The sequence below is a fragment of the Eschrichtius robustus genome, chromosome 9, assembly GCF_028021215.1.
Source record: "Eschrichtius robustus isolate mEscRob2 chromosome 9, mEscRob2.pri, whole genome shotgun sequence".
Lineage (NCBI taxonomy): Eukaryota > Metazoa > Chordata > Mammalia > Artiodactyla > Eschrichtiidae > Eschrichtius > Eschrichtius robustus.
This window is the reverse complement of record NC_090832.1, coordinates 55,007,472-55,020,496: the sequence shown is the minus strand read 5'-3', so window position 1 is coordinate 55,020,496 and position 13,025 is coordinate 55,007,472. Positions and strand designations below refer to the sequence as shown.

Here is a 13,025-nt window from a genome sequence, read left to right as displayed (position 1 = left end):
AAATTCATAGAAAGGTATAACCTTCCAAGACTGAACCAGGAAGAAACAGAAAATATGAACAGACCAATCACAAGTAATGAAATTGAAACTGTGATTAAAAATCTTCCAACAAACAAAAGTCCAGGACCAGATGGCTTCACAGGTGAATTCTATCAAACATTTAGAGAAGAGCTAACACCCATCCTTCTCAAACTCTTCCAAAAAATTGCAGAGGAAGGAACACTCCCAAACTCATTCTATGAGGCCACCATCACCCTGATACCAAAACCAGACAAAGACACTACAAAAAAAGAAAATTACAGACCAATATCACTGATGAATATAGATGCAAAAATCCTCAACAAAATACTAGCAAACAGAATCCAACAACACATTAAAAGGATCATACACCACGATCAAGTGGGATTTATCCCAGGGATGCAAGGATTATTCAACATACACAAATCAATCAATGTGATACACCATATTAACAAATTGAAGAATAAAAACCATATGATCATCTCAATAGATGCAGAAAAAGCTTTTGACAAAATTCAACACCCATTTCTGATAAAAACTCTCCAGAAAGTGGGCATAGAGGGAACCTACCTCAACATAATAAAGGCCATATATGACAAACCCGCAGCAAACATCATTCTCAATGGTGAAAAACTGAAAGCATTTCCTCTAAGATCAGGAACGAGACAAGGATGTCCACTGTCACCACTATTATTCAACATAGTTCTGGAAGTCCTAGCCACGGCAATCAGAGAAGAAAAAGAAATAAAAGGAATACAAATTGGAAAAGAAGAAGTAAAACTGTCACTGTTTGCGGATGACATGATACTATACATAGAGAATCCTAAAACTGCCACCAGAAAACTGCTAGAGCTAATTAATGAATATGGTAAAGTTGCAGGATGCAAAATTAATGCACAGAAATCTCTTGCATTCCTATACACTAATGATGAAAAATCTGAAAGAGAAATTAAGGAAACACTCCCATTTACCACTGCAACAAAAAGAATAAAATACCTAGGAATAAACTTACCTAGGGAGACAAAAGACCTGTATGCAGAAAACTATAAGACACTGATGAAAGAAATTAAAGATGATACCAAGAGATGGAGAGATCTACCATGTTCTTGGATTGGAAGAATCAACATTGTGAAAATGACTATACTACCCAAAGCAATCTACAGATTCAATGCAATCCCTATCAAATTACCAATGGCATTTTTTACAGAGCTAGAACAAATCATCTTAAAATTTGTATGGAGACACAAAAGACCCCGAATAGCCAAAGCAGTCTTGAGGGAAAAAAATGGAGCTGGAGGAATCAGACTCCCTGACTTCAGACTATACTACAAAGCTACAGTAATCAAGACAATATGGTACTGGCACAAAAACAGAAACATAGATCAATGGAACAAGATAGAAAGCCCAGAGATTAACCCACGCACCTATGGTCAACTAATCTATGACAAAGGAGGCAAAGATATACAATGGAGAAAAGACAGTCTCTTCAATAAGTGGTGCTGGGAAAACTGGACAGCTACATGTAAAAGAATGAAATTAGAATACTCCCTAACACCATACACAAAAATAAACTCAAAATGGATTTGAGACCTAAATATAAGACTGGACACTATAAAACTCTTAGAGGAAAACATAGGAAGAACACTCTTTGACATAAATCACAGCAAGATCTTTTTTGATCCAACTCCTAGAGTAATGGAAATAAAAACAAAAATAAACAAGTGGGACCTAATGAAACTTCAAAGCTTTTGCACAGCAAAGGAAACCATAAACAAGATGAAAAGACAACCCTCAGAATGGGAGAAAATATTTGCAAATGAATCAACGGACAAAGGATTAATCTCCAAAATATATAAACAGCTCATTCAGCTCAATATTAAAGAAACAAACACCCCAATCCAAAAATGGGCAGAAGACCTAAATTTCTCCAAAGAAGACATACAGACGGCCACGAAGCACATGAAAAGATGCTCAACATCACTAATTATTAGAGAAATGCAAATCAAAACTACAATGAGGTATCACCTCACTCCTGTTAGAATGGGCATCATCAGAAAATCTACAAACAACAAATGCTGGAGAGGGTGTGGAGAAAAGGGAACCCTCTTGCACTGTTGGTGGGAATGTAAATTGATACAGCCACTATGGAGAACAATATGGAGGTTCCTTAAAAAACTAAAAATAGAATTACCATATGACCCAGCAATCCCACTACTGGGCATATACCCAGAGAAAACCGTAATTCAAAAAGACACATGCACCCGAATGTTCATTGCAGCACTATTTACAATAGCCAGGTCATGGAAGCAACCTAAATGCCCATCAACAGATGAATGCATAAAGAAGTTGTGGTACATATATACAATGGAATATTACTCAGCCATAAAAAGGAACGAAATTGAGTCATTTGTTGAGACGTGGATGGATCTAGAGACTGTCATACAGAGTGAAGTAAGTCAGAAAGAGAAAAACAAATATCGTATATTAATGCATGTATGTGGAACCTAGAAAAATGGTACAGATGAGCCAGTTTGCAGGGCAGAAGTTGAGACACGGATGTAGAGAATGGACATATGGACACCAAGGGGGGAAAACTGCGGTGGGGTGGGGATGGTGGTGTGCTGAATTGGGCGATTGGGATTGACATGTATACACTGATGTGTATAAAATTGATGCCTAATAAGAACCTGCAATATAAAAAAACAAACAAAACAACTAATACTAAACTTTCATTGGGTTATTTGTATGGAAATATGTTAATATAAATGTTTCAGACATTACATGAAATTTCTAAAAATCTTATATTTGTATGTGTATGGAAATATGTATGGAAATATGTTAATATAAATGTTTCAGACATTACATGAAATTTCTAAAAATCTTATATGTTCTGGTACAATGTTATAAGTAACAATCCTAGTTATTACTTTAAAATGTATATCTCAGAAATAACTAATTTTCTTGTCAACTGCATTATTATGAACTTTCATCAAATCTTTAACCATGGTCATTTTTAAGTCTTTTGTCATTTACAGACAGTTCTGGGTGTGCTCTGATGATTTTGCAAATATGTTCCTATAAAAGGGTTTCATCTTCAAGAAATTCATGGAAAAGACTCTGACAAGTACAGGTTTCTGGTAACTGACTGTACTGCTGAACTGAATGAATAAGCATTTTCAGAACTCTAATGAAAAACTGATGAACTCATAAAAGTGCTAACAAAAGATCAAGATGAAAAAAAAAATTAATTACATGGGACTGAGTGAACTGATGAGGATGAGTATAATTTTTGTGACTTTCTGTCTGAATTAAAAAAAAAAAAAATCCCACAAGGACTCAGAGGCAAAGAACATACAAATCAATTTTCACTGCAAAGTAAAGGAGCTGTTACAGTGGAGGATTACTGGACTGAATGTCAATATTATGACATAGTATGAGTGTGTTTCATGTTTGGTAATTGCAATCATTGTTGCTTTTGTTGTGGTCATCCATGTACAATGCTTGGTGTCAGTCTATTTATCTCTTGTAAAAATAAAATACAGTGTGTGTGTGTGTGTGTGTGTGTGGAAAAAAAAAAAAGTGCTAATTATATGAAGACATAAAAAAAAAAAAAAAAAATGTTTATAAATGTAAAGTTCCTCAAGCCCTGAATCAAAAACTACTTATTTTCATTTTAAACAAAATTCCAACTATTTTAGTCTGGTTTCTCAGTCCAACAGAATTTTAAGAAGTGAAAAATATTGTGGAGGCAGACACAGAGACGTGACTATCTGACATTCTTGACAAAAAAACTAGGTATAGGGACTTCCCTGGTGGCGCGGTGGTTAAGAATCCGCCTGCCAATGCAGGGGACACGGGTTCGAGCCCTGGTCCGGGAAGATCCCACATGCCGCGGAGCAGCTAAGCCCGTGCGCCACAACTACTGAGCCTGCGCTCTAGAGCCCGGGAGCCACAACTACTGAAGCCCACGCGCCTAGAGCCCGTGATCTGCAACAAGAGAAGCCACCGCAATGAGAAGCCCGGGCACCGCAACGAAGAGTAGCCCCCGCTCGCTGCAACTAGAGAAAGCCCGCGTGCAGCAACGAAGACCCAACGCAGCCAAAAATAAATAAATTTATTAAAAAAAGAAAACAAACTAAGTATAATGTATTTACTCTGTCTTTAATTGCATTAATAGAATTAACTAAACAATGTGGAAAATAAGCCATGGAGTTCGACATGGCAAAAGACTACCAGGAAAAAGGACACTAAAACAAAGAGGTGAAAATTATGCTTTTCAGAAAATGTCATTATCATACTAGTAAAAATAAACTTTGACAAATATATCTTAAAGAAGAAAAATATTAGTAAACTTAATAAATTATTAAAATTATAGTTATTTAAAAGTGTAACATAATAATCCAAGACCCTCTTCCCAAGGCAAATATTGGGCAAAAGAAAAAAAAAATTCCCAAATGAAGGTAGAGTGCCTTGACTACTCTTAGTCATAACTGATAATACAACTTAAGCTACTTAAGAAAAAATATTTACCCATTTCTAGCTGCCAAATGAAGGGGTGTACAGCCTGAAATATCTTGATAGTTAGGATTTGCTCCTTTCTTTAAAAGCAGAACCAAGCATTCCACCGATCCACAACTAAAACAATATTAAAAACAGTTCAGACACATTTAACAAACAGCCACAGTTGACATAGCTTACTTAAAAAACAAAAAGCCCTATTAAACACATTATTTTGGGGGTCCATATTGACCTACAATTTAACTCCTGTCACAAACAGTAAATATCCTCTACTTTCAAGATGGTACATTCTACTACAAAAGCTATGAAGTATTTGAGAAGTTCATATAAAGCAAAATAAAGTATTAGCACATAAAAGAAACCATATAGTACTCTCAACTTTTGGCTTTCCAGAATCCAAATTTATATTGAAAAATCAATTTTATTTAGGTAGAGTAATCTCTACCTAAATCCTAAAGGGTGATGAGATATCAACAAATTGATTAGTTACACACTGGAAAATTATGAATAAAAATCATTCCCACAGCTAAGTAAAAAATATAAAGGCAACAACTTCACATGCAATTAGCATATAAAATCTTATACTGGTGGGATAAAAGTAAAATTTTGGTGAATGTACCCTCTTAAGTATATCCAGGAAAGATAATCCCCGTGCCTAACCTTCTCTAATCTGATCTAGAGCAAGCTAAAACATCAGATATTAAGACTTGAGTCCAACCCCAAGATTAACAATCTATTTAGTGAAAGCATGTAAGCATAGCACACTATGCCCTCGACAAAACAAAGAACCACTCAGCTGTCTGTTCTCATCTCTCCATAACTACTATGGAACACACTGATTCAAAGCTTACTGATCATTACTCTAGACCAAAATTTAATCCAAAATGTCTTCGTCTTACTTTGCTGCAATGTGAAGCAAGCTTCTTTTCACACGTCCAAATGCATAATTGACATCAAACTTTGAATTTGATAGTAGCTCAGAAACAGACCTATGCCAAAAGAAAATTGAGTCAAGGTTTAAAAAAAAAAGTTTTTAAAAACATAATAACTCAAGTTAATAGCTGTTTAGTGTTACTCTTACCAATTATTCTAAAGGTTTTGTCCCACGTCAGCCAAAACACAAGGCACTACTCTCTAAGTGTAGCACAGCAGCCAGTGCAGCATCATCCAAAAACCAACTGCCCTCACCTATAAACGGGTGCTGAAGGGTTCCTCGTCTGCCGCTCTGACTATGTCACCTGCTCTGAGGACACCTAAGTTGGCTTCAGCTCCCACTAGATTCTTGAGAAACAAAGAGAGTAGGACTGGCTGCTCCCCCTGCAGAAAGTTGAGCCTATCTATATTAATTTTGGTCAAATAAGAAAAGTCAGACAAAAACATGTTTTAATTATATCAGACAGGAGTTCAAAGCAAAAAAATCATTTATATTTTAAACGTGTTTCAAAATACAGTGTCTCTTTACTTTCTCCTCGTAATACCAAACTACCCAATGGCTAACCACAGCAGAGCTGTCTGTTACAAGTATAAACATCTCAACACACAGCCAGAAAACCACACCACACGTGCGCCCTGTAAAAAAAAGTGTCAACACTACATCAATAGAAAGAACATCAAAGTAGTAGAATATTAGGGAATAACTTGTCCATCAGCCCTAACTGTTTGCTATAAAGATCAGTAGTGACCTCTAACAGAAACCATCATAATGTGTTTTTCACTGTCAGTGACCAAACAAATACTTGTTTTAAGTTCTGACTATGCATTTAGAAAATCTCTTATCACAGAATTTTACAGTTGATATGGATCTTAGAAAATCTTGTTTCTTATTTCACAGACAGAAAATTATAATAGAGGCTAAATAACTTGCCGCAGGACAAAACCTATGTCCAAACTCTATGGTGTGTTTGTGTGTGTGTGTACACAACATTTAGGTAAATTTATATTCTTAAAAAATATAAATTTGTGGAAAAAATATATATAAATTTGTAAATAGGCACTCACCTGTGTTGATCAGCCATAACCATTGGCATTAATGTATAAACAGCAGTTTCATTATCTAAGTGTTAAAAAAAAAAGAAAAGGAATTAATTTATCTCCTACTTTTTCCAAAGGGAGATACTTATGACTACTTCAGAGTTTTCTTAACTCTAAATAAAAAGCTAGGAGAAGAGGTGGAAGAAGATTACGGATAGTGAAAAACACCAGAGGTATTGCAAGATTTGCAATAATGCACAATGTTTCATCGTACTTACAAGTACTTTGGAGGAGTGTTAAGTATATATGAATATCAAAGATATATACGCTAAAATTATTTTAAAACATTACATATACATAGTATTTGCTCCTTGTCAATAACACAAGAAATTTTTAGAAGCTTTTACGAAACAGCATTAAAGTCTTATTTTTACTTATTATTTACCTCACATTTTCATTTATTATCTTTTATAGAATAAATTCACAGAAATATGATCCAAAAGAAGTTAAAAGTCAGTAACTATAAAAGTCAGATCTATAATCTCATGCGATACTTATATAAATTTCAGATAGTGTTTTAATTTTTTTTTTTTTTTGATGTGGACCATTTGTTTTTTTTAAAGTTTGATATGTACATATGTTGTTCATATCATATCTATCTATCTATCTATTTATCTATTTATTTATGGCTGTGTTGGGTCTTCGTTTCTGTGCGAGGGCTTTCTCCAGTTGCGGCAAGTGGGGGCCACTCTTCATCGCGGCGCGCGGGCCTCTCACTATCGTGGCCTCTCTTGTTGCGGAGCACAGGCTCCAGACGCGCAGGCTCAGTAATTGTGGCTCATGGGCCTAGTTGCTCCGCGGCCTGTGGGATCTTCCCAGACCAGGGCTCGAACCCGTGTCCCCTGCATTGGCAGGCAGATTCTCAACCACTGCGCCACCAGGGAAGCCCCCAATGTCCACCATTTTTAAAGTCTTTATTGAATTTGTTACAATATTGCTTCTGTTTTATGTTTTGGTTTTTCTGGCTACGAGGCATGTGGGATCCTAGCTCCCTGACCAGGGATCAAACCCGCACCCACTGCTTTGGAAGGCGAGGTCTTAACCACCGGACCGCCAGGAAAGTCCCTGAATTTACTTTTATGTATTACTAATGGTCATTCCTCAATTCAATGCATATTAGAGCTTTATGTTTTTTAATAAGTTATTTACAGAGAAGTAACCCTGACAAGTCCCATTTAGCCCTTAAAAAGTTAATAGCAGTACTAAAATTTATGAGTTAAAGTTTGAGAAAGAGGATATCAGCATAGTATCAAAGTATTTCCCCCATAGTGAATTTACAGTGGAGAACCCAGCAGATTATCACCTTAATCATCTGATAAAGGGTAACATCACCAGAAATAATACATATCAATATCTTGTAGCCCTTGAGTTTTCATTGAGAAGGGCACATCACTTTTGTAGTATTCTTGCCAAAAATCTGTAACTTTAATCTACTCATGGGAAAACATCAGACAAACCCAAATTAAGAGGAAGTCCACAAAATACCTCATCAGTCCTCTTAATCAAGACCATTAAAAACAAGGAAAAATTGAAGAAATATCACAGTTCAGGGGAGGTTAAGGAAACATGACAACTAAATGCAATGTGGTATCCTCAATTGGATCCTAAAACAGAAAAAAGACATTAGTGGGAAAACTCATGAAGTTCTAATAAAAGTCTGGAATGTGGCTAACAGTATTACACCAATATTAATTCCTTAGTTTTGATCACTGTTCTTTGGTTGTATAAGATGTGAACATGAGGGGAAGCTGGGTGAAGGGTATACAGGAACTGTGTAATAATTATGCAACTTTTCTATAAGTCTAAAATTACTTAAAAATGGAAAGTTAAAAAGAAAAAGAAAAAAGAGGGGGAACTGTTATCATTAAAAGATTCTTAAGAGATGAGTCAACCAAATGTAATGTGTGGACCTGACTGGACATTGATTCAAATAAACCAACTGTAAGTGAATATTTCTGAGGAGAAAACTGAACATGGACTGGGTATTTGATGAGAATTAAGATTACTGTTACTTGTGTTGGCTCTAATAATGGTATTGTGATTATGTTTGAAAAAACATTATATATTTAGAAATATATCCTAAAGTATTTAGAGGAAGAGAAAAAAAGTTACCATTTCTTCCCATTTTTGTTCATTATTTTACTATTTTTGAATGTATACATGAAGAGCAATTTAGTCCTAGTCAACATTCACAAGTACAGTATGCAGATGCAACAACTCTTTCACTGTAATAATAATTTAATAACCGAAGAATCCTACTAATAACAGACAACATGTTTTAAACCATTACCTTAAAGGCACTGTTCTAAACACTTCACATGCATATGCATCACCTCTTTTATCCTCACAGCCACCTTACGAAGTAGGTACTAGTATTATCCCTATTTTACAAATGAGAAAGCTGAAGCACTAAGTAAAGTAATAAGCCATGTGATGGTGGCATTAAGTGGCTAAACTGGAATTCAAAGCTGGCTGATTCCAAAGCCCCCACAAGAAAAATCTTCCACTGCCCCCAGTATACACTATATAAATAGCCAAAAGGTCTACAATACTATTCTTAACATGTACAATACAGTCTAACTTGTTTTATTCTCTTCCATCTCAATTTTTTCAAAATGCTGACTGCAACCACTAAATTATTCTCATTATCTAACAGTGAGTCACCAAAAGGAGTTGAAAAGCACTGCACTAAGCCTCCCTCAGCATGGCAACATTCTTGCTCTCTCATATAATACACGCCCCAATAAAAATCTGAACTTCTAAACCATGACAATTTCAATTAAGTAACTCCATAATAAACAAAGTCATAAACAGGAAATACCCTTATTTGTGAATTTAAACTTATTAATCAAGATAGTACCTACTTTTAAGTGAGCACCATAAGGTTCGCATGGGTTTTACTTACAGGGTGTTTATTATATAAAATTTAGAGGTAGATCTTGTTTTTTAAGTAATATTTAACCTTATTTAAAAAATAGCTCACATACACTAAAAGGTATGAAGACACAAATATAACCACAACTATGATGCTAGAAGGAGACTATCCAGGAAATACTATACTAAGAAAGTACTGAATAAAATTTGTTGTCAGGTGCTTCCTTCTCCACACTCGTGAAGAAACCTTGAGAACTAGGTATATAACAGAAGTTTTCAGAGTGATAAGAAAAGTTTAATCAATCTCTCATTTTATCAGATATGTTGGCCATTTTTATTAATAACATTTCAGAACTCAGCAACTAAAAGGAAAACCTCAAAGAACAGGAAGTTCAGATTCACTATGCCATATTCAATGTCTCCTCAAACCATAAAATGGGAGAGATTTTTTAAAAACTTGATAATTATCCTAATCATCATTCAAATATATGCTCAAATGGGCTCAAGTTATATTATTTTATTAAACAAATTACATTCACTGTAAATGCAGTAGTTTAAATAAGATTTTTTCCACAAAAGTGAATAATATAAGCCAACTTTTTAAAGTCCACAGAGAATCTATATCCCTAAAATAATTGTTTTTCCTTCACTTCCTCTCTCACAAGAATACTCCTGGTTAGCCCTGCCTAAGATGACTCAACAACCTGCATTCCATTACTTAGTGGGAACACTCAGGTTTTCATCATCCCAAGAAAACATAAATATGTCTTCCCAGAATTCAATAAATAAAATATCTGCAGGTTAATCCTATGCAACAAAGTTAATTTTAGAGTGAGAGCTGATTAAAAACTTTCCAACCTTAATAATTAGTTCCAATCTAGTGCTTATTAATCACTGAAGTCTAACAAGGCAAGATAAACATCTGATTATTTCCTAAATTTAGACAGATCTCAGAACTTCTGTTCAGCCCTTAAAATGAAAGCACAATCTAGATTTTTATAATTAGAATGTAACACACACACACACACGCGCACATTTGAAAGAGCCAATCTTAGAGAATTCAAAAAGATTCATCAGAACTTAGGGACAAAGATAAATTAAAAGGACAGGATGAGCAAACTCACTATAATCAAAAGAAAAACAAATGTAAGCAACATAGGAAAAGGTTTTATTTTTAATTACTCTAGCTTCCAGGGACTCTCAGACTGTCGGTGGAACTTTCTTTTCCAAAGAGTTAGTTGAGAGGTTGATACTCAGTCTTAAAAATGTTGATATAATTAGATCTATATTCTTCTATGTAATAATCCTAAGGAAATATTTATAAAGGCAGACTGAGATTTAAAAATGTACAAAGCTGTTCCTCATAAAATCTATTATAAAAACAAAAATTAGATTCAATATTTGTTACAATTTGTTACAACCTATTAAATCCTACAAAATAATTAAGCATATTTAAAGACATAAAAAATGTTGTTTTCTAAAAGCAAAATAAAAGACTATATGCAGTATGATCTTAGTTTCAGTAGAGAAAGAAAAAATAATAATAGGAAATAAAGAAACTACTAACATTGTTTATCACTGGGTGTGAAATAACAGATTATTTTATTTTTCTTTCTTTTCAAAATTTTCCACAATGAAACACATTACTTTTAAAACAGGAAACATTATCAAAGTCTTCTAAGTCACATTTACGTAAAAAAAAAAAAACAACGTGATTTAAACTGAGCAATACAAATACCGTGTAAATGAAACTACACACGCAGCAACGGATACCAATAATTTGACTGCGGAAAATGAGTGAGATCAGCACTTAAGAAATGGACTCAAAGGTGGAAGGTGGAAAGAAAACAGAGAAAGAAAACGTTGAAGCCAAAAGTCTTGTTCCTAAAATCAGGATCATTTTCAGTCTATTACTTTACACTAGCAAGGTACCAAGTACAAAATTATCTTTTGAGAAACAGTCGCCACAAATCACCCTGTTCTGAATCATAAGAGAGACTAGGGAAAGTTTTTTTCAGAAAAACTATCCCCAGGTCTCCAGTCCCACATTTCTTTTATGGCTCTCACCCAAGTTCTCCTTCCCTAACCTTACAGATCACCTCTCCAGCAGCAATTCAAAGAAATTTTAAAAAAAATGATATAAGATAAACTAATGCAATGCATTAAAAAAAAAAATCACCAGACTTAACTCCTACCCTTTCTCTCAGTTGGGCATACAGAATCAAGCCTCTTAGAGACAGCAGTGCCCTCTCCCACTGCCACTAAACCATCTGAATTCATGAGGCTGCAAACAAAACGGCTTTCTTTCTCATCTCTTTTATTACTAGTGTTTTACCTATTCTGAAGAAATCCTAGCACACTGAACTAAAATTCCTAAACGACAGGGCTCATGCCTTACTCCTCTCTGTAGAAGCGCCCCAGCGCCCTCCGTCTGATGAATAAATGAAGGCAGACACGCATATTAAAGGAAAGTGTATATATGTAAACACACACAGTACTTCAAGTACATGTTTCATATCTGACACCCTTTTATTTATTGTCAAGATACAACAGTGCTCTACATTTAGAAAAAGAAAAGACTGCTTAATTCCCCTCAGCAGCTTAAAGTAAACAATACTACTTGGGGAGCATCTCTCTAGCCCCAGCAGGCAGCGACTGTAAAACGGCCCACAACTGTGTTTTCTGAATCCGATCTCCGCCCTCCGGGTGATATTTCTGCTCCTTCGCCAAAACCCCTAATCGATAGTCTTAAGAGACTTGGGTCTGTCCTGCTTCTTCTAGCAGCAGGACCCTCACAGCCCGGGCCCCTCCCCCAAACTCCCACCTGCCCCGGGCGGGAGCGGCGGGCGAGGGGTGGCAGGGGGTCCCAGCACGGCCCCTCCCTGCCAAGGAAAGTAAATGTGGGCGTTTGTTCAGCTTTTGGTTAGTTTTCCCCGCCGGGCCTCCCCGCGCCCTAAGCCCCGCCCCCGGCGCCCCTAGCCCGCGGCCAGCTCACCGTCCGGCAGCTCTACGGTGCGCGCGCGGCGCAGCGAGCGCGTCAGGCGATTGAGCTGCTCCATCGCTCTCTCCATCCTCGGCGCGCCCTAGGCGCTACCCCTGCCGCGCCCGCGGCCTCCGCGCCCAGCGCCCTACATCCCGCCCCTCGCCCGTCCCGCAGGTGGAGGCGGCGGTTCACCCGGGCCAGCACCCGGGGCTACGGGGGCCGTCTAGGACCGCGTCCTCCGTCCGAGGGCCGGGAGCTGTCGGACAGACCACCGAGTGGACACCCGCCGCCGGAGACGCCGCTCGGGCCCTTCCTGGCGCCGCCACCGCCTCTTTCCTCCCGGATTCGCACAGCCTTCTGGGAGTGGTAGTTCCGAGCCGCGCACCCGGGGCGGAGCCACGCTGGGTGCGCCCGGGGCTCCGCGCCCCTGCCACGCAGACGCCGGGGTAGGGCGGTGTGTGCGGGAAGCTGTGCGCAAGCTTGCGGAGGGACTTCTTGGGTGTCTCCACGAGCCCCTTCTCCTGCACCGCAAAGCTGTACGAGACCACCTCCCTTCAATTCTATCACTCCCCCATATATAGCCGATTGGGGATTTGCACGG

The 13,025-nt window shown here is 37.3% G+C and overlaps 1 protein-coding gene across 1 annotated transcript in view; it reads right to left on the bottom strand.

The window, feature by feature from the left end:
- HACE1 (HECT domain and ankyrin repeat containing E3 ubiquitin protein ligase 1) overlaps positions 1-12,754 on the bottom strand; it is a 98,238-nt gene extending 85,484 nt beyond the window's left edge. The window contains exons 1-4 of the mRNA XM_068551384.1: positions 12,437-12,754; positions 6,535-6,589; positions 5,436-5,525; positions 4,549-4,653 (exon numbers count right to left, since the gene is read on the bottom strand). Of these exons, the coding sequence (XP_068407485.1) occupies positions 4,549-4,653; positions 5,436-5,525; positions 6,535-6,589; positions 12,437-12,512 (326 nt within the window). The 5' untranslated portion in view covers positions 12,513-12,754. The remainder of the gene's footprint in view (positions 1-4,548; positions 4,654-5,435; positions 5,526-6,534; positions 6,590-12,436) is intronic.
- Between the last annotated feature and the right edge of the window lie 271 nt (positions 12,755-13,025).